Consider the following 25,582-nt stretch of genomic DNA (forward strand, 5'->3'; position numbering starts at 1 on the left):
AACAGAACTTGGCAGGCACTAGGACCCGAGTGGAGCATTTAAAAACAAAAATAGTCTAGCACATCACGGATGAAGTTACCATTCTACTAAGTTCTTTTTGTTGAAAAGGGTCAGATCATACAACTATCACTTCTCTGTGCAAGATCAACAGCATAATAAGATGTATACAAGTGAAACAGGAGGACAAGTGAAACAGGAGGACAAAGATCTTTGTTAAATATTGAACATATCTATGAATGAAAAGAAGTTGGAATTATCCATTTCATACTCAAATTTGTCTATTACAGTAGATATGCATTATTTGAAGGCATATAGAAAAAATATAAAATTCATTCCAGCTATACACATTTTTATAAACATAGTATGAGACATATGTAAAGAGTGTATGCTGCCTAAATAAGATACCAATTGCAAATGGAGGTAAAGAGATGCAATACACAGGCTTCAATGTGATATAAGCAGGAACAAATCACTATAAATCTCTAAAATGTAGCAAAGAAACAATTTCAGAATAGCAATTAAAGTAAATACAAAAGGCTCTCTCTTTTGCATAATCAAATTACATCTGATTAAGAGTAATTAACGTCAGCAAATTGAAACTCTATTTCCATTGCTCAAACATAAACCAATAATACCTAACAGCTCAGTCAGTGGATACACACAATAGTTTTCTGAACATTTCCAAGCTGTCAAACCTAATACAAGATTTGAATATTTACATCTCCACATAGTCATACATTCAATAAAGTTTGGCAGAGAACATAATAAATGACAGATCTAGACGTACCTGCGAGACCATACTTTGCATGTATGGTGCTGGATGCTGTTGCTGCTGCTGCTGTTGCTTTTGCTGAACAGCACTTTCTATTGCTACTTTTGCTACAGTACTTGGATCTGCACCAGCAGGCACAGCAACCATAGTCGCACTGCAGCCAGCCTTATTAGGGTCAGTGATTGTAACAATTCTAACTCCTACTTTATTTGGGATTCCTGGAACAGTTTCCCTATCATTATCTTCTGCTGGCCTCTTTACAGTTTTGCTTTCTGCTGTGCCATTAGGGGACCGAACTTCAGATGACAGGGGTGCCAGGGACCCACGAGGTCCTGAGTGCGGAACTGCTATGATTTGATGCCCCTGTATAACAGAGGCTGTTGACTGTGGCGATACAACTACACTTGGGCGTTGCTGAGGCACATCTGAATTCAAACTTGAAGCTAGAGGTCCATTCGGTAGATCGGCATTGGTACCACTAAGTTGCTGAGTTAACAGTTTTGAAGCCTCTTGAGTACTGCTTACTACAGAAGTAGTACCCAAACCTAATACAGGTCCGTTGGAAAACCTTTCCCCTTGTACACCTTTGGCAGCATCTTGTTGTGTGGCATCCAAATTCCCTTGTTGTTCTACTGTAGAGATCTCACCATTTCCTACATGATTGGAAGTTTTGTGATTTGGAATGTTTTTGCTTAAATGGGAACCATCACCTTTTTCAAAGTCACAGATTCCATTCACGAGGGGTTTCCTCAAATCACTTTTAATTTCCTGCATGTCTGTTTGTTCAAAGTTCTGCTTTCCAACAGCTCCATTCTCACCCAAGTCTAATGATGGTCCATTACTGACTTGTGAGAACTGATTGGCCTCATTCTGAGTTTTCCCTGAGTTAGCTGGAGGTAGACTGGAGTCATACTTTCTTCCATTGAGAAGACTTCCCATTTGGGTCTCATTTTCCTTTGCATCGCCATTGCTGGTGTTTACGGCTCCTCTTCGGCAAGAAGGGTTCTCCATGACCTCTATTTTACGCTCATGAACATGTAAACCTGTTGCCTCCTTTGCTTCTTCTTCCTTTTGGCAAATAATTTTATCTCCTTTGAATGGGGGAACAGCAGCAGAAGATGTTGATTGTCCAGCTAGAGGTGCCTGGGGGGGTGGAAGTGGTTGCACCTGAAGTCCAACTCCTGCCTGTGTTCCACTCATTGCAATTCCAGCTGGAGCCACAATCTGAGTTGCATTTCCCTGACTCACAGTTGCTGTAGTGAAACTAGTATTTGGCACAACTGTTATGGTAACCTGATTGCCAGAAGTCCCTTGGAAAATGGTTGCTGGGCTATTTGAGATTAACTGGCCTGGTAATATCTGTAAATTGGAAATAGGAACTGTTTGCACTGCTCCTTGAGGCTGGATTGCACTCTGGACCAACTGAACGTTTTGTTGCCCAACTAATAATGGCTGGGTGGAAGATTGCCCTTGAACACCGAACCCTGGTGTTTGGTTATTGGCCATCTGATAAACCACTTGAGGGCTGGGAGCTCTTGCATTGTTTGGAGGAGGAATCTGTGGTGCTGGGAGTATAAGCTTACCACCAGGAGTAGAAGGACCTCGTTTTGGTAGCAACAGCTGTTTTATCAAGCTGGATTCACTGGGAGGAGGCTGGCCAACCCCTGGGTTACTTTGCTGAGGCTGAACTTGCATCTGCACCTGCTGTTGCTGTTGGACTTGTACCTGTGGCTGGGATGGTGCTGGTGAATGCTGCTGCTGTTGCTGCCTCTTCACCGAAAGCATCTGGCTGACAGTAGGGGGAGGCCCTTGAGTCTGAGGAGATAGAGTTGGAGATGATATTACTGTAGGGACTTGGTTATTTGAAATTGGTCCAGGAGATGGTGAGGAAGAAGGTGTAAGGTTTGGCTGCCCAGCCAACTGAACAGTTTGGCCAGCTGGAATTGAAGATGGATTAGTAAGAACAATTTGGTGAATGGCTGGTGCATACGTTGGACCTTGCTGAGCTGGCTGACTTACAATCACCACACTTTGTTGAGGTGGTGGAGGTTGTTGCTGCTGTGGTGACTGCTGAATGGGCTGCTGTACCACTGTTGTGGGAACTTGCTGAGAAGGCAGAGGCTTTGGTGCAATATTCTGAAACCCTACTCTAGATGTCGATGGGTTTTGGACACCAGCAATAGTAACCACTTGCCCAGCTGCAACTTGAAAATTCTGGACTGTAGTAGCAGTAACAATATTGGATGCTGAATTCGTGACATACTGCTGAGGTGCTATGATGACTGTGTCTTGCTGCTGGTTACCGGTTGTAGACTGCTGAGATGATGTTTGCACAGGTTGTGATGATGTGGTAATGAGCTGCTGACCCTGTGAAACTGCTGAAGTGTATGCTGGTATGTTCTGTACTCTGCCAAATATATGACCCTGAGGTACAGCTTGTTGAATGACAGTAACAGGAGTGCCTGAGGGTAGTTGCCCTGGTACCATTGCATGTAAAGGGGACTGCTGAATTACAGGTTGATGAAGCAAAGTCTGAGAACCAACAACAGTGACAGACGGTTGCGGTCCTGTACTGCTATGATTCTGATTTGAATTTTGTGCCCCACCTCCTACAGCAATAGTGACAGGAACTGCAGACTGGGAAACTGCAGACTGTATTACTGTAGCCTTGACAACTTCACAGGAAATTGGAGCTTTATTCTGTATGACAGTCACAGTGGTATTTTGCTGTTGCTGACTGTGAACTGAAGGGTTCTGTGGTATCCTGGAAACAGTCTGTACCACTGTGGGTGCACCTTGAATAGGAAAAGACATTTGTGTTGCAATTAGATTTGAAGACTGATTGGTAACAGAGGTCCTCTGAAAATGGTTTCCTACGCTTTGTGGTCCATGTGGAAGTCCTGTTGACAAGACAAGACAAGACAAGACAAAAGCCTTACTATGAATAGTAAACAACATTTCAAAACAAAACAATTATATAAAATTACACACTTCATTTTATAGACTTCTGAAGCCAGAAGTCCAGGGGCAAATATTTTCTGTGATAACCCAAAACAGTGCATTCCCTTCTTTATTCTTTTATGGTTCTCTGCAGCGGATTTTGCCCAGTTCACATGAGTAAGCAGGTGCCTTGGGATATCATCAGAAGTATGTTATAGCTTTGGGGTAGGATTTAAGAAGTTCAGTGATAAGTGGTATTAACAGCTTGGTTGGCCAGCACTTATTAAACATAACACACAACCCCACTCCCAGATAGTTAGTGAAATACTGCATTATACAGAGGAGTAGATGATACATTGGCCCTGCAACAGAACACCATATGTCAACCAGAACATGACACACAATCCCTGCACCCTGCATGAGTACGCACTAGTATCAGGTGTGTACATTCCTAGCTGGTCAGTACATCAGCCTTTGAAACAGAAAGGCCATACATGACCAATCAGATAGCATGGTAACACATGCAGCAAGGAGGTAAAAGGAATGTGAGCTTAACACTTATTTTACTGAGCCAGTATGTGAACCAGTGCTTTAAGCAGCCAGAATTTACAATCATGCACCATGCAATATTCACAGTAAATAAATACCTGCTGGCGAAGGAGATGGAGATACATCAGGAACAGAATCAACCCGGAGGACAGGAGCTGAAGAAGGCTGCTGTTGATAGTACATCTGAATAGGAAGTGGTATAGCCCTCCTTTTTACTCCTACCACATGAATATGTGCCTGCCCATTGTTATTTGGATCCTCTACTCTCTTCACTGAATGATTTGGAAAGACAGTTCTGTTAGAGACAAGCAAACATATATATTATTAGCACAACAACATACCAATGTTATATTCCTAGCACCAATTTCCTATCATCAATATATCAATATTCTCAACATGATTCCATCTATTGATACTTACATTCAGACACTGGATCCATGAACACACCACATCATCTGTCTGTTACACCCTCCCAGCCCGCCCTTGCTCTCCACCCTTCTACTAGGAACCAAGGAAAACGTGAGGGTTGAAAGGAAGAGATAAAGAAGGACTAGTGTGAGGAAGGAGATAAGAGAGGTAAATGAAAGGTCCCCATCAAATATTTGACTAATTAGATTTCCCTGGTGGGCTTAGGGAGGCTTCAAGCATGAAAACATATACATATATAATAAATACAATAATTATAGATATAAACATAATAAAATCATATAATAAGGTCATCTAAATTTATCAACTGATGGTAGCTAAAACATTCCCTAATGTGTACTAAAATTTCCCTAACATTTCTAATTTTTGTGGTCTGAGCAAGGCCAAAACTGTGGCTTTAAAAATCCACATAAAAATCCCATATACCAAGGTAGGGCACATTTCCACAAAACCAAGGGGAATCTCCAAGTTTACAGAAAAATACAAGTAGTTAAAAAAATAGCTCTTGAAATCTCACCAGATCAGTCACCGTGGTGCGGTTGCCTAGCAAGCAAGGCTCTAAAACTTTGTCCTGGGCAATCCCAACAGTTGGGACAGATAGAACACAAAGTGGTAAGTGAGGCAAAGCAGAGAACAATCTAAGAAGGTAAACAGACTGGGACAGAGAGAGTCTGGAAACGATAGAAGGTGGAGTGGGTAGAGAAAAGGCTACAAAGAAAGAAGGAATGGGAAAAAATACAGGGAGGCTAGAAAAAAAGAGGGAAAAGGAAGGGGGTCAAACACAGGAGGAGCACAGCCTGGGAGAAGAGAGAGAGAGAAGGGGAGGGGAACTGAAAAGAGTGAGGAAAATGCCGGGTGCACCACAGGATCCAAATGGAGAGAAAGAGAGAGAGAGGAGGTAGGAAAATGGCAGAGGGGAGATCCTGACCAATATGGCCAAAACAAATTTCATGAGTGCCCAGTTTGTATGATCTAAACCAGTGATGGCGAACCTTTTTGAAATCGAGTGCCCAAATTGCAACCCAACCCCCACTTATTTATCGCAAAGCGCCAACCTGGCAATTTAACCTGAATGCTGAGGTTTTTGTTTAGAAAAAAACGGCTGGCTCCCTCTTCCTTCGCCCCACCTGCTCAAGCAGGGGCCAGCCTGCTCTAGCCTCCATCAAGTCCCGCGCACACCGCTCTGTGCCTCTCTAGCATCTCTGCCTCCTCTGCCCCCCCCCCCCGCCCCGGGCAGCAGTTACCTGGAGCACAGGCACCAGGCCCGCCCGCTGAGTCCTCCCTGCTCACCATGGTGCGTGCACGTCATGCTCAGTGGCCCAGGCCAGCCTAGATGTGTGTGGGTGGGGGTGATTTTCCACCCCCCACATGACGAACTCTGTGTGCGTGTACCCACAGAGAGGGCTCTGAGTGCAACCTCTGGCACCCGTGCCATAGGTTCACCATCACTGATCTAAACATTATGGTAGCATTTGCCTATCAAGGATGCCATTTTGGGAAAGGGCAACATGGGAAGGACACATGAGTCCCATGTTTCCCAGGCCAAATATAACAAGTTCAGGCATATGAAGAAAGCATCATGGGGGAGAAGTTCCCACCGAACTCACCCCCCAAATGCTTCTAACTTATTATATTTGGCTGAACCTGGTTAAATGAAAGTTGCTAAATTAGCAACTTTTTTCCTTAACCCAAGTTTCAGATGCTTCCTGCTTGTCTGTGCGAATGATAGCAAGCAGGAATTTCCCCCCTCCTTCCAACAAGCATCATGGTGGATTCTCCAGATGGCTGCCATCAGAGTGGATTCTCCAGGCAGTTGCCATTTTGTACTGGTAAGTGTGTGTGTGTGGTGGTGGTGGGGCTTCTTGGGTGTGGGGATTCTTGGATGTGCGGTTCGCAGCATTTCCTATGCAAATCATGCCACATCCTGATGCCGGAATCCCAGCAATCCCAGATAGCTCCTGGGCCCACTGTGCAAATGGTGACACAGGCAATACAAGTTCATTTTATATGTTTGTGTTGCCTGTGCAGAATGGGCCAATGATTGGATTTTTCAAGGCCCTGCCAAAAGGGAGGGTTTTGGAAAGTGTTGATAGTATCAGAAAAGAATGCTGGTGGCTTACATTTCAGCACCAAAAAAGGGCATGAGCACCCTTGTCTAGAACAGTTAAGGGAGTAGGGCAGAAGTGTACAAAAGAAGGGTGACAACAAGACAATGAAATCTGGAATCAAAACACTAATGAACCTTGATATGGTTTAGTGGTTGAAGTGTCTGACTAGAATCAAGAAGAACCTAGTTTTTAACCCCACTCTATCTTGGAAACTCTTGGGCTTGTCACATTCCCCCAGTCTACTCTACCTTACAGGGTTGTTCTTGTGAGAACTGGATGGAGGAAGAGAAAACTATGCAATAACCTGCTTTGGGTCCCCACTGGGAAGAAAAGTGAGGTGCAATTAATTAATTCTGTGGGCCCATGAATTTTGTTTGGAAATTTGAAACTAAGACTGGGGCAATGAACAAAGTACATTTTCTAATATGAATTATTTCCAGGAACAGAGCATGTATAAATGGTTTTATGCCACAGTACAGAATTTTACTATTGATATTTAAGGACAAAATCCAAGCGCTTCAAGAATAAAAGCACTATATACTGATGTAACCCCCTTGGATTTCTCAGCAGGTTAAGAGGTTTGCACCATAGGACTGACTTAAATGTATAGATTCAAAGACAGCACTTGCACTGTTGGCTGAAAAGTGAAAGAAAGGGGAAAAAACTCATACTGAATGTTCATATAGCCTTTGAAAAAACAAACAAAACATATTTATCAAAAGTTTTATGACTGGCAGCCCAATCTAGAGCCCCCGGTGGCCGAGGAGAGGGCTTTCTGGTGGCACAGGGAGAAAGAAAAAGCCCTTAAACCCCACTGCCATTAAAAAAGCCAAAAAACTCCACTAAGCCTCCATAGGGCTTAATGGACTTACACCACGCATGTCCAGGACGCAGGTTGCCACGCAACTAGCTGCAGACTTGGGGTAGAAGCTGACTAACATCGGCTTCACCCCTGAGAATGACTTGTCCCACTTCCTCAACATTGGCATCTGATCAGGATGCCAGTGCAGCTCTGCTGTGATACGGACTTCCGGGTTTCACCACCACAGAGCTGATGAATGGCTGGCCACTGGGCCCCTTCCCCACTCTGCTGGTGGAAAGGGGAAATATACTGGTGTAGCCCCACACTACATCTGCAAGTGGATTCAGCCTTCCCCCCCAGATTGGGCCATTGGTCATACACAAAGTATATTTCTCCCTCAAGTTTGAAGCTAGCTGTCAGTGTAAACTGCAGATCTTTACAAAAATCCCATGATGTGGCTTATTATATCAAATCATTCATTTATGATCCATGACCATTTACGATCCATATAATAGGTATATGAAATACATATGTAAAATTGAAGATAACGATTAGCATAAATATAATAAAGTTACAGAAACAAAATCACAAAATTGTAAAATCATTGCCAGCAACAAAGGGTTTATTTGCATCTCTCCTAATCTCCAACCACCCAAATCTGGTCACTTTATATGTTGCCTCCAGGGTCTTATCTGATAACATAATGGGAAGAGGGTAGACTTTATGTGTCACCAAATGAGTTGAAATCATGGGTGTTATAAGAGCATCTCAAATCTGATTACACCTCTTGTAGTTGAAAGCAACATGTTCTATGGTCTCTGTGCTTCTATCAACACAGAGGTATGATTGTTCTTCTATTGGAATTTTATATCTCCCTTCAAAAACTGCAGTGGGCAATGAGTCATAATGCAACTAAGCAGAAGTTCTTCTGTATTCACAATTCAATAGATTATAAAGATTTGGTATTGGTGTTACCTTGTTCAATGTGCATGAATAGCCACTTTTTAATTCTATTTAAATTATGCTGCCTCTCAACACCCAAAATCCTGTTTCACCGCACTCTTGGTTTATTGTATGACTAACTTTTATCTTACCGAAGACATTTATAAAATCCAGTTGATGTTAGGATTCCACCTCGCGCTAATTTACTGCAGGTGGAGAGGTATTCAGAATACATTTCAGCCCGGGATACTGAACAATCTGGATTCACCTCAAAATGGGCATTCAACCTTGAGGGAGAAACAGAAAATGAAGAAAATAAACATGATTTAATGTTGATTACTTGTAACTATTTTTCTAGAACTTTAACTCAATGAGTTGTTTAGACTACAATGAAATCCCTGAACACCACAATGGATTCTGGGTACATTCTAGGGTGCAGCCCCAGTTCACATCTGTACTAGCCAAGCCTTCTGGGTCATGCAATTGAACTGTAACAAAAAGCTTTCCCCATAGCCCCAATCCTGCTTTACAAGAGTTCTGTGATTTATGGCTAATACAGGAAGCCACTCATATGTATGGCTGTGGATATACCATGGTAGCACTCTTGCTTTGGTGTCACGTAGAAGGGATGAAGTTCTCAACCAAGCCTGTCTATGCAGTACGATGGAAGAAAACATTGTCTTGCTGCAGCATTCAACTTTTCTAGGCACATACCTTCAGTTTGCAGGACCTTTGCTAGGGATTTCTAGCAGAATCTATATATTAGGTCATTCAGTCCCATAGAAAGACCTGGTACCTGCCCATAATGGCCTTAAAGTTAGAAATCTTAAGACCCAGAATGATCAGAATTTTCTACATAGCATATCAAGCTTCCTCCCCTCTTTTTCCAAAGGGAAGAAATGAGTGCCAATCCTATGCTCAGAGTGGAGATACCTCAGTTATCATAGAGTTAGTTGGAAGGTGGTAGAAGATAAAATCACAGATATCCTGCTTGATTTATACAAGTTTTTCACTTTTTTAGTTAATCAGTAACCCAAGGCTGGTTTAGATCAGTCAAAGTTCACTATGTCTAGGGCAGTGCAATGGGGCAATTGTAAGGCATGTATAGGATATATAGGATGACCATTATTGAATCTGATGGTATTGAATCTGAAACGTCATAATCTATGTCCAGTGTTTTTACTTCCTGGATGAGTTGCTCTGAATACAGTCTGATATCTTTTAATGGAGAAATTGGAGTTGAATCCCCTATACATCATCCAGAGATGGCACAGAGGTAGTATCAACTTTGTTTTCTGAATCCTGATGTGCTGTTCTCTCTGAGACAGACAGTGGAAGATCAGGAAGAGTTGGACGTGGCCTCTAAGCCTTTGATGCCAAGGGATCCTTGGGCTGATGTCCCATGGCAATGCTGATAATTGGGACTGTTTAGTGACAGCTGCCCTTGAGAGTACCAATGCATGGTGTGCGGGTTGTCCAAGCCTGATTGATAATGGTAGGCAGCAGCTGACATTGTGGCTGACACTTCTACAACATAGTCATCTGATAACTATGAACCTCACTCCCCCAAAGATAGCATCAGGATATGAGAACTTATCAAAGGTGAATGTAACAGTTGATGGGATGGACTGACACGCCAAGGTGGAGATGAGCTCCAGTTGATGTGCAGAGATGCTTTGACACCAAGATAAAGACTGACTTCAAGGTGGAGATGGGGTTTGACATCATGACAACACAGGTTCTCGCCATCAAGAAGACCGCAGACTGCAGCCATAGGAAGAACTCCTCAGACGATGTGGAGATGGTCATCTGTGTCAAGGTGTTAATGACGGTGATCGAAATCAAGATGAGATAAGCGAGGCACTTGGTAGTGGAAGAGATGGCTGGCCTTGCTACAACTTTCTTGCTTCAGAGCCTTAGGCTTTTTCTTCACCTTCTTAGCTGGTGGCTCAGATGTAGCTCTCTGCTCTTAAGCGAGTCCCCTCTCCACAGCCGGAGAAAGAGAACTGAGAGAGGAATGCTCCCCCGCCCCCCCCGGTCATATGGCCATTTGAGAGGGGAAAGCGTTGGATTTAAGCTTACAAGTCGAGTCTCTGTTGCTGGTCTGCACATGTGCAGTTTTCATGTGAGATTGCACAGCGACCATCAAGATGAATATACAAATTGCTTATTAATTCAGAGTAATTATGTATTTTATATCCTAAATTCTTCATTCTTTATTATACCTTAAGGTAATACAAAACTGATTTCATGTACAATAGGTTGAGATTAAAGTATTCCACCTAAAAGCTGGCCAGATAAAAAATACTGAGTTAATCTATGATTAATCAATATAAATATTTGCAAACCATTCTTTATTAGAAAAGTTACAGGAGACTATTGATTAACATACACATCAGATTAACACAATTCTTGAAAATGTTCATGTTCAAGAAAGTGTTAGGTACAGTTCATTGGACCAGAAATAAACAACACTTCATTTCCCCCTCAGAACACAATGAATTCAAAAACCACGTTGTGAAGAAAGGATTTCATCTTTTTTGCTCTTACCAAAACAGTGTAATTAAAATGCTAAGGAATGTCACCCAGCCACTCTTGAAAACAGACTCGGGTTTCAGGAATGTGAATATTACAATACAGCATGTAAACCTGTTTCTCTGCCAGAATTGTATTTTAGCTCCATATTTTTATACTAAAATTAAGCAAAATGATAAAAGCTGATATGAATAATTCTTAACTAAATACTGAATGTTCAAATGAACTGTTTAATATTTCTCCAAAAGTTCTTACATTTTTGCTTTTGTAAGGAACAAGTCAGATTGTTTTGTGGGAAATATGAAGACATTAATGTGAGGTGGGTGTCCCGCTCTGTTCATCAATTAAATGCTTTAACAGAATTACGTGCTTACCATTGGCATGCAAATTTTTCACTGTCTATTTCTACTATTCCTGGTGGTGGAGCAACATGTTGTGCTGCTCTTGATGCTATGGAAAAAAAATACAAGTCAGAGGTCAATGATTTTGGCAACATATGTTAGTCCAGCTTTCATTTTTTTAACAACACAGTGGTGTCTAAATAACTGTAGTCTTAGCAATTCTGTCCTAAAGACTGGATGTTAGTGAATTCTGAACTGCGCTTATCAACAGAAGCACTTGGCAACAAGCCTGGAAAATAAATTTACTTTGTTATTGACTCTAGTTAACCTATAATATAGGAATGTCAGATAGTAAGAATCTTTCATTCCATTTCAAACTTAAGAACAATGTTCTTATGCAGAGAGCTCAATATAGCTCCCTTCCCATGTAGAGATACCATGATGCTTAACCCACAACCGTAAAAGGAGGGCTTAACCCCATTCAGCATCCTCTTTCACCCATGTAACAGTCTCATCATTCCTGTTCCTGTACAAAAGAGAGAAGAACTGGCACATTGTCTTGCCCCCTCCAGGATTCATGTACGGATCTAAGGGAACATTAAAAGATAAAGGCATTCCCCCATGCAAGCACAGGGTCATTACTGACCCACTGGGTGACGTCACATCACAACATTTACTAAACAGACTATGTTTACAGGGGTGTTTAACATTGTCTTCCCCAGTCATCTACACTTTATCCCCAGTAAGCTGGGTACTCACTTTACCAACCTCACACTTTACCAACCTCACAAGAATGGAAGGCTGAGTCAACCTTGAGTCAGCTACCTGAAACCAACTTCTATCTGGATCGAATGGGGTTGTGAGCAGAGATTTTGACTGCAGTATTGCAGCTCAAGGGAACATTACATCATTTTAATCCGTTGCTGTCAGGTACTATGGTTTTCATAGGCACACAGACCACAAAAAAGAAATGTCTTTCATGCATCGAAAGATCCCAATTAAGCATAACCAAAAAAAGGAACAAATATTTATGCTTACAATGTTTTTAAAAATGAAGTATGCATACTCCAGGGTTTCGGTTTGCTCTTTCTGTCTGGCACCTAATAAGATCCATACTGAGTAAGTTCATGCAAAGTCAGAGTGAACTAGAGTGAACTAAATATTAAGATTTCATAGTTAAGCCTTTCACTGCTAATATCAGACTGTGAACTCTAATATCTCAGGAAAAAACAGTAGCGGGTGATACTTTTTGGCTCCGTATCACTGCAAAGATGCAAAAAAAGTTTGCATATTTTACTTAAAGGGAGCTAGTTTTGAAGCCGCTTTCTTTTTACAGCACAACTAGTTTTGGGAATCAACATTTTCCCCTTTTGCTTGTGTTTCATAAGGCAGATATTATATATGATTCACATAACAAATCCAAACATTTGGGAACCACTGCTACTGAAGTATGAATAAGATTCGATATATTCGTCTGTGCCATTTGGTGTTATACAACAAAAGACACAGATCACAATATTCTACACTAAAAAATTTTCCTTGAGCAATACTAACCTGAGGATGCAGGTACATGTGCCTGTGCTGGGATCTGCTCCACTGCTTGTGGTCTAATTTCAGATAGTGCTTGGTGGCTGGTGCTTTGATGTTCAACAAGTTTAACTGCGCTGAGTGCATCAGGTCCAAACATCTGGATGTCCATTGAAATTAGACACACTAATGTATCTGAAACATTAATGATCAATTCTAGTTATACAACAAAGGTGTAAACATTCACAATTTTTTATTTATTTAACAGCATTGGAAATAATGTTTCTATTACTTATTTTTGCCCAATATAGCAAACTTGTCAATTTGATTAAGGATATGGTTCTATGGCAACACCTATTTCTTATTTATGATTCAGCCCACTGATCTCCATGAAATGTTGCTCTTGGGGGATATGGGACCCTGAGGAAGGTCATGAGCACAGTCTGTAGAAGAAAGAGGAAAAATCAGTGGAAATTGCGTTTAGTCTGGCTCCAACCACTGTGTATCACTCTCCTTGTTTCAACTTGTATACTAAGATAAAAAGAATGTAAAAGTAAAGGTTCCATGTGCAGGTTACAATTTCTCCTTTGCATAGCACTCTGCAGATCTGATATGCTTTACAATATTGGTTGTGTTTATGCTTATGAGGAAGTGATGGGCAACTGGTCACGATGGGCTGGAACAAGACAATTGCAGGTAAAGTTCTTCTCGGGGAAAGAATATTTATTTATTTGTGTTAAAACATTTATACCCTGCATTTCCTCAGAGTTCAAGGTGGCTTACAAAAACAGTTAAAACTTTCAATTAAAACTAGGATAAAGTAATGAACTCCAAATCTCTCCTTCCCTCTCACCACCTTTAGAGATGCATGCTATTCAAACCCTTTCAAAATTCCTGGCAAACAAGTAAGCCTTGCAGCGCCTACTGAAGATGTCCAAGATGGGGCTTCCCTCGACTCTTCAAGGGCCCATTCCACAGAGAAACAGCCATTATGGAAAAGGCCCAGACCCTGGTCAACAGAATGGCCACCCTAAGTGGGAGAATAACAAACAGATGGCTGCCAGATGACCTTAGTTGGTGCACAGGGATTATATGGAAAAAGACAGTCCTTCAAATACATGGGTCCCAGGCAATGAAGGGTTCTAAAAGCCATAATTAGCATCCTAAATTGAGCTCAGAAACAAACTGGCTGCCAAAGCAGCAGTTTCAAAATGTGCAATATGTGTTTGCTTATTTTTCATAAAGTACTTATATCCCACTTTTCTTCTGGTTAGCAGTGTGAGCCATTTCTCCTTCAAGATTATAGTATTATCCCTGGCATTTGGGCTCATTATGACTTTTTTATTTTCTTAACTGACTGCTTTTAATTGTATAGTTATCCCACTTTTCTATAGCCATATTCAAGGCTGCTAGCCCTTGACAACACCTGGGGCGTTTACATGGCTTAGCCCTTGACAATAATCAGGGTGCTGCATTCTGGACCAGTTGTAATTTCTGGGTTGTCTTCAAGGGCAGCCCCACATACAGCATATTGCAGTAATCCAAGAGTGATTACTGTGAAGCATAGGCCCCTTCCACACACGCAAAATAATGCATTTTCAAACCACTTCCACAACTGTTTGAAAGTGGATTTTGCCATTCCGCACAGCTTCAAAGAGCACTGAAAGCAGTTTCAAATTGCATTATTCTGCATGTGCGGAATGAGCCATAGATCAGCAAGGCCAGATTGGTTGAGTCTACATAATGAGACAGTTGGTGAACCAGATGCAGCAGACAGAAGATACTCCTGGCCACTGTGTCAACCTGCTTTTCAAAGACCAAATAGGCTTCATGAATACCCCAAGCTCCTAACCTGCTTTGAAAAACTTATTCTCCTAACCCTAACCCTAAAAAGCCAGCTCTGAGGGTCAGAGGATCTTTTAGAATGTTGGGTACCATAGCAGTTGTGTGCTGTATGAAAGTTTCAAAAATTGTTTCTTTTGCTCAATTCCTTGCATAGAGCAGACACTCCTCTTCCCAGCGCTGTCCCAATGCAGTATCACATTTGGTTCCTAAGGCTCTCTTGTCTCTGAAGGGTGGCTTTTAAAGAAAGGGCTTTCTGCAGGGAGCTGTTAGAAGTTAACAAAACTCCCTTTTCTGGATCCAGCCCCAGAAAACCAATTTTTACGAACAGGAAATTGCAGATGAGAATCAGTAGTTTGGCCATGGTCACATGTATATAAGAAGTCAAAGCCATGAGAGGGATTTAATATGCCAAACTAAAAGCCTAATTCTCTCCCACCTTGACCACATAGCAGTAACTTTCTCAGTTTCATGTTACTTCTGCATCCTAGCCCGTGACACTGCATATTTTTAATTTCTCACTCACCTATACTTTTGTCAACTTTAGATATTTTTGTGCAAGCCACTTCCCCCATTTCAGTAAGCAGGTAGAGCACCTCAAGAGCAGATATTACAAGAAGTACATCAGGCAAAGTGAGATGACAAATGATTTCCTTGTAGGATTCCTGATCCACATATTCACAAATTAAGACACCATTATCCTCAGCTTTACAAAGATTTCCCAAGATTTCCATGCCTGAAACACAAACCAAGATATTTTAGAGACAAAAAGAAAATATTATCTAGCCATTCAAACAATAAATAATGAGATAAGATCTTACCCCTCATTTTTAAGAACCTGTCCCTTGACATTAGACATTTTGTAACGGTATGAAACATTAGATGTGTTGTTTTGAAATCAACAGGATCCAACAGAAGCTGAAGAGAAAAAGAAATAAAATGTTTACTTGACTTCTATGTTTATAATTCACAAATAATTACCAGTAACTTAAAAATCCCATTCAATATCATATACTATATTATTTGGAATATGAATTCCTGTTTATTCAACTGACTCTGTAACCATTGCTGAATTCAGCATTTCACATGTTGTTTCAAAGGAAAAGCATCTCACAGTCTTATCAAATACATATTTATTTAGTAGTAAGTCATGCTGAGTTGACTAGAACTCACTTTTTAGAAAGGAAAGTACAGGACTTTAGCATTTTAGTTCTAGATTTGGATGACAGCAGCTGTGGCTATTAGTGGAAGATCCACCAGTACTTTTTAAGATCCCAGGGGAAATAAGCATTAAATGGACAGTTCCAGAATTGGAAAAATTACTTTTATCTTCTGAACAAAAATAGCTGAGTGTGGTGCTCTTTTCAAATGCACTGCAAAGGCAGTATGGGACAATCACACCATTTTTCATTGTGTTAAATGCTAAGTGCATAATAGGGGAAAGATTGGAGAATACTGCCTAACTTCAATTATTCTCAACCTGTGGCTTTGGATTTTAACAAAAGGTATTACAAACTGGGGCCCAGCCAGGAATCACAGGAGGGGAAAACAATTTGAAAATCTTCTCCCATTTTTTACGATATAGCTTGCAAGATTTCCATAAGTTCTCAGGGGCTTAGCAGGCTAATTTCCCCTCCCACCTTCCTTTTCCATTATTCAACATTCTGTGCTCCTGAAGCATATTCAGCATTTATCAGGCTGATATCCCCCCCCCCCCCCCCACCTTCTTTTAATTTACAGAGTAGTTATTCTGCATGCTTGGGGTATCCGCAAATACATAGATACTCATTTTGGCATGGAGGCCAGCTACTTACCACAATAATTTTTTTTAAAAGATCTAGCTTGAATGTAGCTAGAACATGATCATATGTTTAATTTATACTTAGGGAATTATTTCAGGTAGCTATCTTTTCCCTTTGCCGCCTTTGCTGACCAAATACACTATTTTTAATATGGCTATATGAAACTTACAATGTAATCCTACACAGAACTACACCTTTCTAAGGTGAACGGAGTCAATGGGCTTAGAAGGGTGTAACTCTTCTTAGAATTGCACTGTTAAGTCCTTAATCCTATTACCTATCAACAAACAAAAGTTATAAATATTATTTTGCTTACTTTAATTTTTAATCCATCCTTGAAACCAACATGGGTATTCAATGCCATCCTCAAGAAAGCACACAATTACAGATCCTGAAGGGCACTGTGACATAATGCAGTGTTCAGAAAACAAAAAAATTCTGGGATTGATTGAAACATCAATGAAGAAGATCTTCCCTATCTTCCCAGCACCCTCTCATGCCCCCCAAAAGCCACTGCTGAAGAACAAGGGAAGCAAAGATCTATAGCACAGGTGTCAAACTCGCGGCCCTCCAGATGTTATGGACCACAGTTGCCATCATCCCCTGCCAACATGATACAGTCCATAACATGATGTAGTCCATAACATCTGGTGGGCCGCGAGTTTTACACCTATAGGAATAAGAAAGAAATGGGAGAAATTCCTGCCCTTGCACAAGAATAGCAACTTTAATGCTCAGAATTGACTTTGTGAAGAGGGGTGGGAGGGACACAGGCTGCTGGGGAAGATCTACTTCTACCAATGCATTCCTTTTGAGAAGTTTGGATAAATCCATTGGCATTGAACATTTTGAACAGATATTTTAAAATCCAAGACATCAATCATGGGAAGATCTCGAAATCTCTTCATATTCCTTTCACATGATACTCTCAGATTTTAAAACTGAAGTTCATGCCAGTTTAGAGCTTTAAGAAGGTAACAACCGAAGTTCCTGCCATTTTAGAGATTGAAGAAGGTTGCATATTTCATGTTTGTTCCTTACCTCTGCTGCAATGTTTCCTAATGTGTCAAGCCCCAACTGCCTTAAAGAAATAAAATGGCTGTGGGCAGAGAGTAACAGGAAACGAAGACAAGTACGATTAGCTGCCAATAGCTTAACATTCCCCTCCTCAAAGGAAAGATTTCGTAAAATCACTGCAATCTGGAGAACCCGCTGTCCTTCAATATCATTAATGCCCAACTTGCGTGGTGGGTGAAATAAAGACTCCCATATCCAGTCATCCGATTGAATGTCTATAAAAGGTAAGACATTTGACTTTAATCATTTCTGCTTTAGATGCACCAGATACAGTCAAATGCTTAGTCAAAATGACTCACCTTGAGATTTGTTTCCGTCAGAAATAAGGTCACGTACTTCATTATCTTCAACAATATCCTTCCAAAACTAAACAAAATTAGAAACATTCATATTGATTTTCTTAAAAGTTTCATCTTGCAAAGTATATGTCACAACAGAAAAAGTCATTGGGCAGTAATGTGTGATTTATAATATGTTACCAGTAGTTATACACCAAAATAATGGCATTAAAGATATAGCGCTCTTCATCCTTAATAGCAACGAGGCTAGAGATTTTCAGCAGGTACGCAGTGATTGAAATGCCCAGCATTCTCTCTACTCTACCCTTTTCCACATAAAAGTCTACCCTGCTTTTGAGGCAAGATGCTGGCACTCTTGTCTCCTCACTATTTTCTTAAAAACGTTCTTCCCAAACCCACAATGCTATTTTATCTCATTATAACCAAGCACACAAAAACATTTTATTTTAAGAAGTAGTATCATCTTTGACCCCAACATTCAAAACATTTTTAATGTAGCCAAAATTTCCTTCCATCTTCAGATTAAGTCTGCATTCATGGGCTCTGATCCCCAAACACCTTCAGTTATATACAGGAGCCTTGCTACAAAGAAAGACTTGCTCTACTAGAGAGACATATAACTTAACAGAACCTTACAGGTGGATCTAGTTCTCTTTCAAGTATCAAGAAAATGGTACTGATTCACACTTGGTAGGGAGAGGAAGAACACCACAACCCTCTGCATTTTAAGATCTCTTCCATTAATTTAAATATGAAGGAAGAACAAATAAGGACATGCAGCAAAACAAGGCAAGGGATTTCAAGGCAAGTTATGTTCACAGGTGGTTTACCATTGCCTGCCTTCACATCATGATCCTGGTACTCCATGGAGGTTTCCCATCCAAATACTAGCCATGGTTGGGGATGAGAGCGTGTGACTGGCCCAAGGTCACCCAGCAAGCTTCCATGGCGGAAGTGTGGATTTGAACCTAATCTAGCACCTTAACCACTACACCACACTGGTTCTCTAATAATATCTCTGCAATCAGTTTAACATGATCCCTTATTTAAACCTAACAACTATATAACTTTAAGCAAGATGAGTTGACAGAAGGAAAAACTAAGATTTATAACATATGAATGTTTTTAGACACAGTGTTATCAACTGGTAGGTTTTAGCTTGCACTGTGGTACTACATAGAGTATAACACTAAGAAACAGAACTCTGCAGTACATCCAAGCTTTTTCTTTTTAAAATAATACATATTGTAACTTCATACTATAACTACTGTACTTGCCATCTTGTGTTTTTATAATATGCATAACTGTTTTTAAATATGTCTGTACACAGGCTGAGTCTGACTTCAATTGGGTAGGCAGCTTATACATTGAATAAAATAAAATAAATAAAATTGTTCATACTTAAGACTAAATAACACACACATTTAGTTCTATCATTCCTCCAATACAATGATCTGAACTGATATAATTAGCTGAACAAATTATAATTTGGTACCCTTCAACATGCACATACAGGTAACAAACTGTGGCCTTTTCAACAATAATAAAGGATATGAGGAACAAATCTTTCCAAAGACCATGACACAGCCCAGCCCAACACATTCTCCCTATCTCTCAATAAATACACACAGGCAACTGAAATGTCAGGCAATATGCCTCCTATACTGCCTTCCATCCTTCACCTCACTGAACTTGCATTCCTCAGGCAAACAGAAGGGCAGAGACAGACAAGGACGTGGAACATGAAGACAGACTCCCTTTCTCCAGAACAATCCTGATTTGGAAGGAATGCAGCCTTCACTGTAAGGCATCTCTTTTGACTAGACCAGAAGTTGCCAACTTTTTAAAAAACTAGACCAGAGGTCCCAAACTATGGCAAACCATTTCCCTAAAACTGTACCCCTATATTAGTAAAACCGTAAGGTAATGTTTCATGTACCCCACAATGCTCTGTCATGTACCCCAGGTTGGGAAAGACTCTAAAGACTGGTTAGGGAAATGTTTGTTAAATTCTGTACTGATTCCATCAGGCCATCACCATATATATAACAACCAATCTGTGCTACATATTATCATGAATCCATTTATTTTAAAATGTAATGTAACGAGAAGTTCTCTTACACAAAACAAGCTTTAGAGAAAGTTGTTTTGCTGGGTTATTGATATAGCAGATCCTGCCCTCTAGTGGGCAAATCTCATCAACAGGGCCTACTAAAAATATGTACTTTTTGGAAACAAGTTGAACAGGGCTCATAATACACCTGTATTAATCCCAAGCACAGATCAAAATTTTGCATATGAATTTCAGTTTTTCAGCATTAGTGTGCAGCATTGCAATCCAAATGTACAGTGAATAGTGCATTGTGATTTAAAAGGAACACTGCATGTGTTAAGAGGCTGATTTCTATGAACAATGTGCTCAGTGAAGTTGCACATATAGGTTGTCTAGCTTTTGCCACTGTCTAGTTGCATTGTCTAGCTTTTACCACTGTGAATTGCACCAATGAAAGCTTAGAAGATTCTAGACATTGCTAATACTCAGTAAACTGATGGTGTCACTACAAATATTACCTATCCACTCCATTTTCATCTTAGTTTTCTAGCAGTACAGTCCTCCGAAGAGTTACTACAGTCGAAGCAAATTGAAGTAAATGTGCTTAGACTGAAGTAACTTTGCAAAGGACTCTAATGTTAACATTCTAAAAAGATATTTGGCATTTTTTTAACCAAAGTCTTCTACTCTAAAAAATCTCCAAGTGCCCTCTCTGGGTAACAGTTTTGAGATTACCGTTTTCAGGCAAAATATACTGTCAAGAAGAGCAGTCCTAGCACACAGAAAATAATTTCATAACTTTTTCTTAATAAAAATAACTTCACAAGCTTTTAAGATTACCTTAAAAAAATCTCTATCCGTTTTTTCCTTCCATTCTTCACCAAATACTGTAGAAAATGAACCTAAAGCTATGAGTTAAAAAGCACGAAGGTTACAATTAGAGATTGTCCGTAAAGCATTGATAATACTACATCCAAACATCAAGTAATTTTGCAGTATTGTAGTTGCAGAGGACTTAATGGCTCTATTGTAGCAGCTGCATTACTGTCCATTAGAAGAGGTACTTTTCTGTTCATTCTTTTACCTGAACGGGATGTCACAGATTACAACAAGGACTAGAGATGTCCTCTCTTTCCAAGGGCAAATCTGTTATTTCAAGCAAAATGTGATTCTAAAAGGGTTTGACTACAGTTAACTGAACTTGTAGAAAACAATTTCTTGTTGGCCCTGTCAAGGGAAGTAAATGTGCCTATTATATACACCCTTAAAGAAAGCAAGTTTTTCTAAAATATCCCACAGCTAAAAAAAATGACACCAACAAAAGCAAAGCTGCTACAATTACTTTTCTTCACATAAAAGTGTTCATTTCTCTAATTATGATATGAATGCAGTAATGGAGATTTCAGAATTTTCTCAGAAGGAATTTATGTGGTAGGTGAAAAGGTATGACAAAGTTATGAACAGAGTGATGTGCAACAAGCAAGACGTGGCATATTTGGAATTCTGATACAGAGCATTGAGCACAACTGCAGTGGCTGCCACCGGAAGGGGGGCACACATATGCACAGAAGAAGTCCAAGTGCAGAGAACAGAAGTAATTTTTTTTAAAATACACTGGGAAAGAGGAGTAAGTGGGGAAATAAAACCAACACGAAGGTGGCAGCTCCTGACAAAGTGATATTATTTAAATCTGCACAATGAGTCAGGTCTCCACCTGACTGATCAGAAACCTTGCTGGTCAAGAGCCTTACCTGCTCCCACCCACTTTTTAAAACCCTTGGTGGGTGCCATAAAAGGTGTTGAGGGGCACTATTATGCATACATACTAAGGACCTGTGCTCTAAGCCATGAAATGGATGGGGCAAAGAAATTCTAGAACACATACCAAAAAAAAGAGAAGCTTTTTGGGCACCTTGGTTTCTTCTCACTTTGAAAAGGTATTGGAAAAACATCTATCAGAATAACTAAATTTAGCTTCCAGTGAAGCTAAGGAACACAAACAAAGGGGGAAATGCCCAACAGGGCAAAACGTTAAAAAAAAGGGGGAAATGCCCAACAGGGCAAAATGTTAAAAAAAATGAAAGGAGAATGCATTCTCAACAAAAACTGCAAAACTTTGGTTTGTTTTAGAACAGGCTTTAGAGAATTCCTTCACAATGTTTCCACGATATTTGTCAAAGAACTGAGCAAAAAGTGCAACTCTGTCTTCTAGTGAGCATGCACTCCACTACCTGGTGTTCCCAGAGGGTGGAGTTAGAACCAAAAAGGAACATCAGTACCTACTGAGGGTTTGCTCTGCTCTGAGGAAGGAAAAAGTGTCTTGGCTTGAATGATTCCCATCTGCCTATCAAGGAGGCAGGACTAAAATTCTTCCAGTCTTGCTATCTACCTGGTGTTCCCAGAGGGTGGAGTTAGAACCAAAAAGGAACATCAGTACCTACTGAGGGTTTGCTCTGCTCTGAGGAAGGAAAAAGTGTCTTGGCTTGAATGATTCCCATCTGCCTATCAAGGAGGCAGGACTAAAATTCTTCCAGTCTTGCTATCTCCTTGGCAGAATCACCAACTTTCCTCAGTTCGATAACTCCCAAAGCAGTATCTCTACTAAAATAGTAAGTAAACCATTCAAACGTTTTAGGGAAGATGAAACAGGACAGGGAAAAAGAAGGCACTAACATGGAAGACACAGCTTGCCCCCCCCCCCTTTAAATCAGGGGGGAACAAGATACTCTCCTTTCCTCAGAGCAGAAGGAATCCTTCTGGCAAGTGCCAATGTTGTTTTCTCATTCTGAGGGGGGAGGGCATCTTGACATGGAATATCCAAAGCAGTTGTATCTCATGTCGGGTGGGAGAATGAGTGCACCTGCACCATTTGCTGTAATATCTTCCTTCTAAAGGCTATCTGTGTATGGAGAACTGAAGACGTGGACCCACCCTGCTTGTTTACGTAGACTTTCACTGAGATACAGATTGTTCCTAATTTCATTTTGGAACTTGACTAGACCCAGCCTGATCTCAAGAAGGTTGATGGTCATCTTCCACACTGCACAGTTCCAGCTCCCCTGTGTATATCTTCTCTGACAAGTTGACCTTCAGCCTGTCAGGCTTGCATCTGTAAATATTTCAATTATGTTGGGCTTGAAGTATTCCTTGCCTTTGTCTAGACAAGGCCCTGTCAAAGAGGGTAAATAAGAACTAATTCCTGTCTTCTGGAAAATCTGCAACTGGAAAGGTCTCAGAAATCACTGCAGAGGATGGAAATTAAACCTTGTCCAAGGAGCCAAATCCAGACTAGTAGTCATTAGACCTTGGAGTCGTGTCAGTGTTATTAGTGACAATGACCTGGAATTTATTAGTTGTTTTGTCATGCCTAAGATTTTCTGGATTTTCCCCTCTAGTAGGTAGTCTGTTTATGGGGGAATCTATTATAATCCCCAGATATTCTAATCACTGTGATGGAAGTAGATTGCTCTTGTTTGAATTGATGAGAAACTCATGGTGGTGGCAGAATGTCCACATGTGCTTATATTAGGCTTGGAGATCTGATCAGCAGGTTGTACAGTTGAACATGGATTCCCTGATGACAACGAACAGCTACCAGTGTCATCATCACCCTTGGCGTAATAGTTATCCCAAAGGGTCGGGCTTTGAACTAGTAGAGTAGGCAAATCTCAAGAAACTATGGTGAGATGGAAGAATGGGAATGTGGAGATATGACTTGGTGTCTTTGGAAGCCATGAAGTCTTGAGAGTGATGCACATCTGTGATAGATCTGAATGTCACCATCTTGAAATATTTGTGGACCACAAATATAGTTACGTACTTTAAATCCAGAATAGTTTACCAGTCCCCATTTCTCTTGAGGACTGTGAAGAATCTGAGTAAACCCCTGATGATGCTTGACAGTGATGGACCTGTTTTGTGGTCTCAATGTTTACTAGGTGACAAATGGCTTCCACAGTCAGCAGGTTTTCTCCCTCTGGATTTTGGAGAAAGAAAAAACTTCTCTGGTAGAAAACATTTGAATTCTGTTGCATATGTCATTTTATAGTGTCCATTATCCATAGGTTCATGTTGGACTGACTGCTCTTGGAGAAGAAGTGGACTAATCTTCTTTCCACTTGTGGGAATCTGGTGTCATGCAGTATTTTGCGGGGCTTATTCCCTTTATTGGAATTCAAGCACTTAGGTTCGTTGTTTCTGGACTGGAAAAATCCTTGCTTTTTTGTTGCCTTTGAGGCATGACAGAGCATGCTGTCTTCAAAAGGAAAGTGAAGGGCTCCTATCATCTCTCCTATATGCTCTAGGCATGGTTTTCTTCTTATTCTTGGTTTCTAATAGGATGTCATCCACATTGTCTCCAAAGAGCTTATTTCCCTAAAATGGAAAGGATGCTGATATTAGACTGGTGTGATAGCCTGCTATGCTCTGAAACAGAGGCTTTTATGTGCCACAACTGACAATGCCATAGCACAAGCAGAAGGAAAGGCCCAGTCTGTCCACAGTACCATCAGCCATAAATGCGACCACTTTAAAGAGCCTATAAGAACCTTCCCTGGTCTTTTTTCCCTTCCTCTGGAACCAACTGTACTAGCTTCCTATCCCAAATATGGAAGCCCTCACAGACAGAGATTATGTGACTGATGCCCTAATTGCAGAGGCCTCATGGAATTTTCTGAAAGCGTAATCTGACTGACAGTGAAATTGGCAACACAGGTATCCATCCCTGTCTTTAGTAATTAAATCCTTTGAGAGGAAAGCTATGAGGAGAAGAACTGATTGACTTCCTTCTACCCCTGTAGTAGGGGGCTGGATTACTGTGAGAAGGGAAGAGTCTGTGTGCCACTGTGGAGGTTTTTTGTTGTATTTGTGGTTTTTTTGTGCCACTTTAGTCACCCAGGGCTGGTATCCTGCAACTTGCCCTCTATCTGAGGAACCCTTCCTTCTTCCCCATCTAAACAATCCATGGGAAGGGGGGTGGGGTGGAGAATAAGATCCGGAGGAGAACCTCACATGGTGTCTTTTCTGGCTCTTTCTCAGGGAATGTGCAGCCTGATATTGATGGCCAGACTTCCTTCAACATTGCATGGTGAAGCCAGTTTGCTATCTCTGGGAGATTCTGGAAAACTGAGACTGGAAGGGAGGGCAGGCATTTCTCCTTTGCTCTACAGTGGTGCTTTCTCTTTTTGACTTCTCTGCTATGGTCAAAAGTGCTGAGTGAGTGTCTGCCATTTTTACTGGCACCAAGGATTTTCCCACCAGAATTGGCTGCTGCTGTTGAGGCATTCTCTAAAGCATGGTCGAACCATGCAGCGTGCTCCCTCTTGACACACTTCCTCACCTGCCATTGACCACTCTTCAGGTTTGTACCTGCTTAATGGCGCAGGGGAGCAGTCACTTCCTCCTGTTTTGGGGAAGACAAGAGGGTCCCCATTCTCCATGAAAATGAAACTCTGAGGCTTTGTTGAAGTTCTCCGTGTTCTCGATTGCCTCAGCCATTCTGCCCTCGGTGGGGGAGGGGGGTAGTAGGCAAGAACAAGAAATTGAGGTAAAGAATGAAGAAATTGGAA

General features: G+C 40.9%; 1 protein-coding gene across 2 annotated transcripts in view; it reads right to left on the minus strand.

Moving 5' to 3' along the window:
• Window positions 1-25,582, minus strand: part of ARID2 (AT-rich interaction domain 2) — a 119,351-nt gene that overhangs the window by 25,712 nt on the left and 68,057 nt on the right. For both annotated transcript variants that reach the window (XM_048499974.1, XM_048499973.1), the window contains 10 exons: window positions 20,856-20,923; window positions 17,963-18,029; window positions 17,628-17,878; window positions 15,606-15,702; window positions 15,311-15,520; window positions 12,970-13,137; window positions 11,449-11,524; window positions 8,692-8,826; window positions 4,360-4,556; window positions 788-3,672 (listed from right to left, as the gene is read on the minus strand). In XM_048499974.1, the coding sequence (XP_048355931.1) occupies window positions 788-3,672; window positions 4,360-4,556; window positions 8,692-8,826; window positions 11,449-11,524; window positions 12,970-13,137; window positions 15,311-15,520; window positions 15,606-15,702; window positions 17,628-17,878; window positions 17,963-18,029; window positions 20,856-20,923 (4,154 nt within the window). The remainder of the gene's footprint in view (window positions 1-787; window positions 3,673-4,359; window positions 4,557-8,691; window positions 8,827-11,448; window positions 11,525-12,969; window positions 13,138-15,310; window positions 15,521-15,605; window positions 15,703-17,627; window positions 17,879-17,962; window positions 18,030-20,855; window positions 20,924-25,582) is intronic.

The sequence above is a fragment of the Sphaerodactylus townsendi genome, linkage group LG06 (assembly GCF_021028975.2).
Source record: "Sphaerodactylus townsendi isolate TG3544 linkage group LG06, MPM_Stown_v2.3, whole genome shotgun sequence".
In the NCBI taxonomy this organism is placed as follows: Eukaryota; Metazoa; Chordata; class Lepidosauria; order Squamata; family Sphaerodactylidae; genus Sphaerodactylus; species Sphaerodactylus townsendi.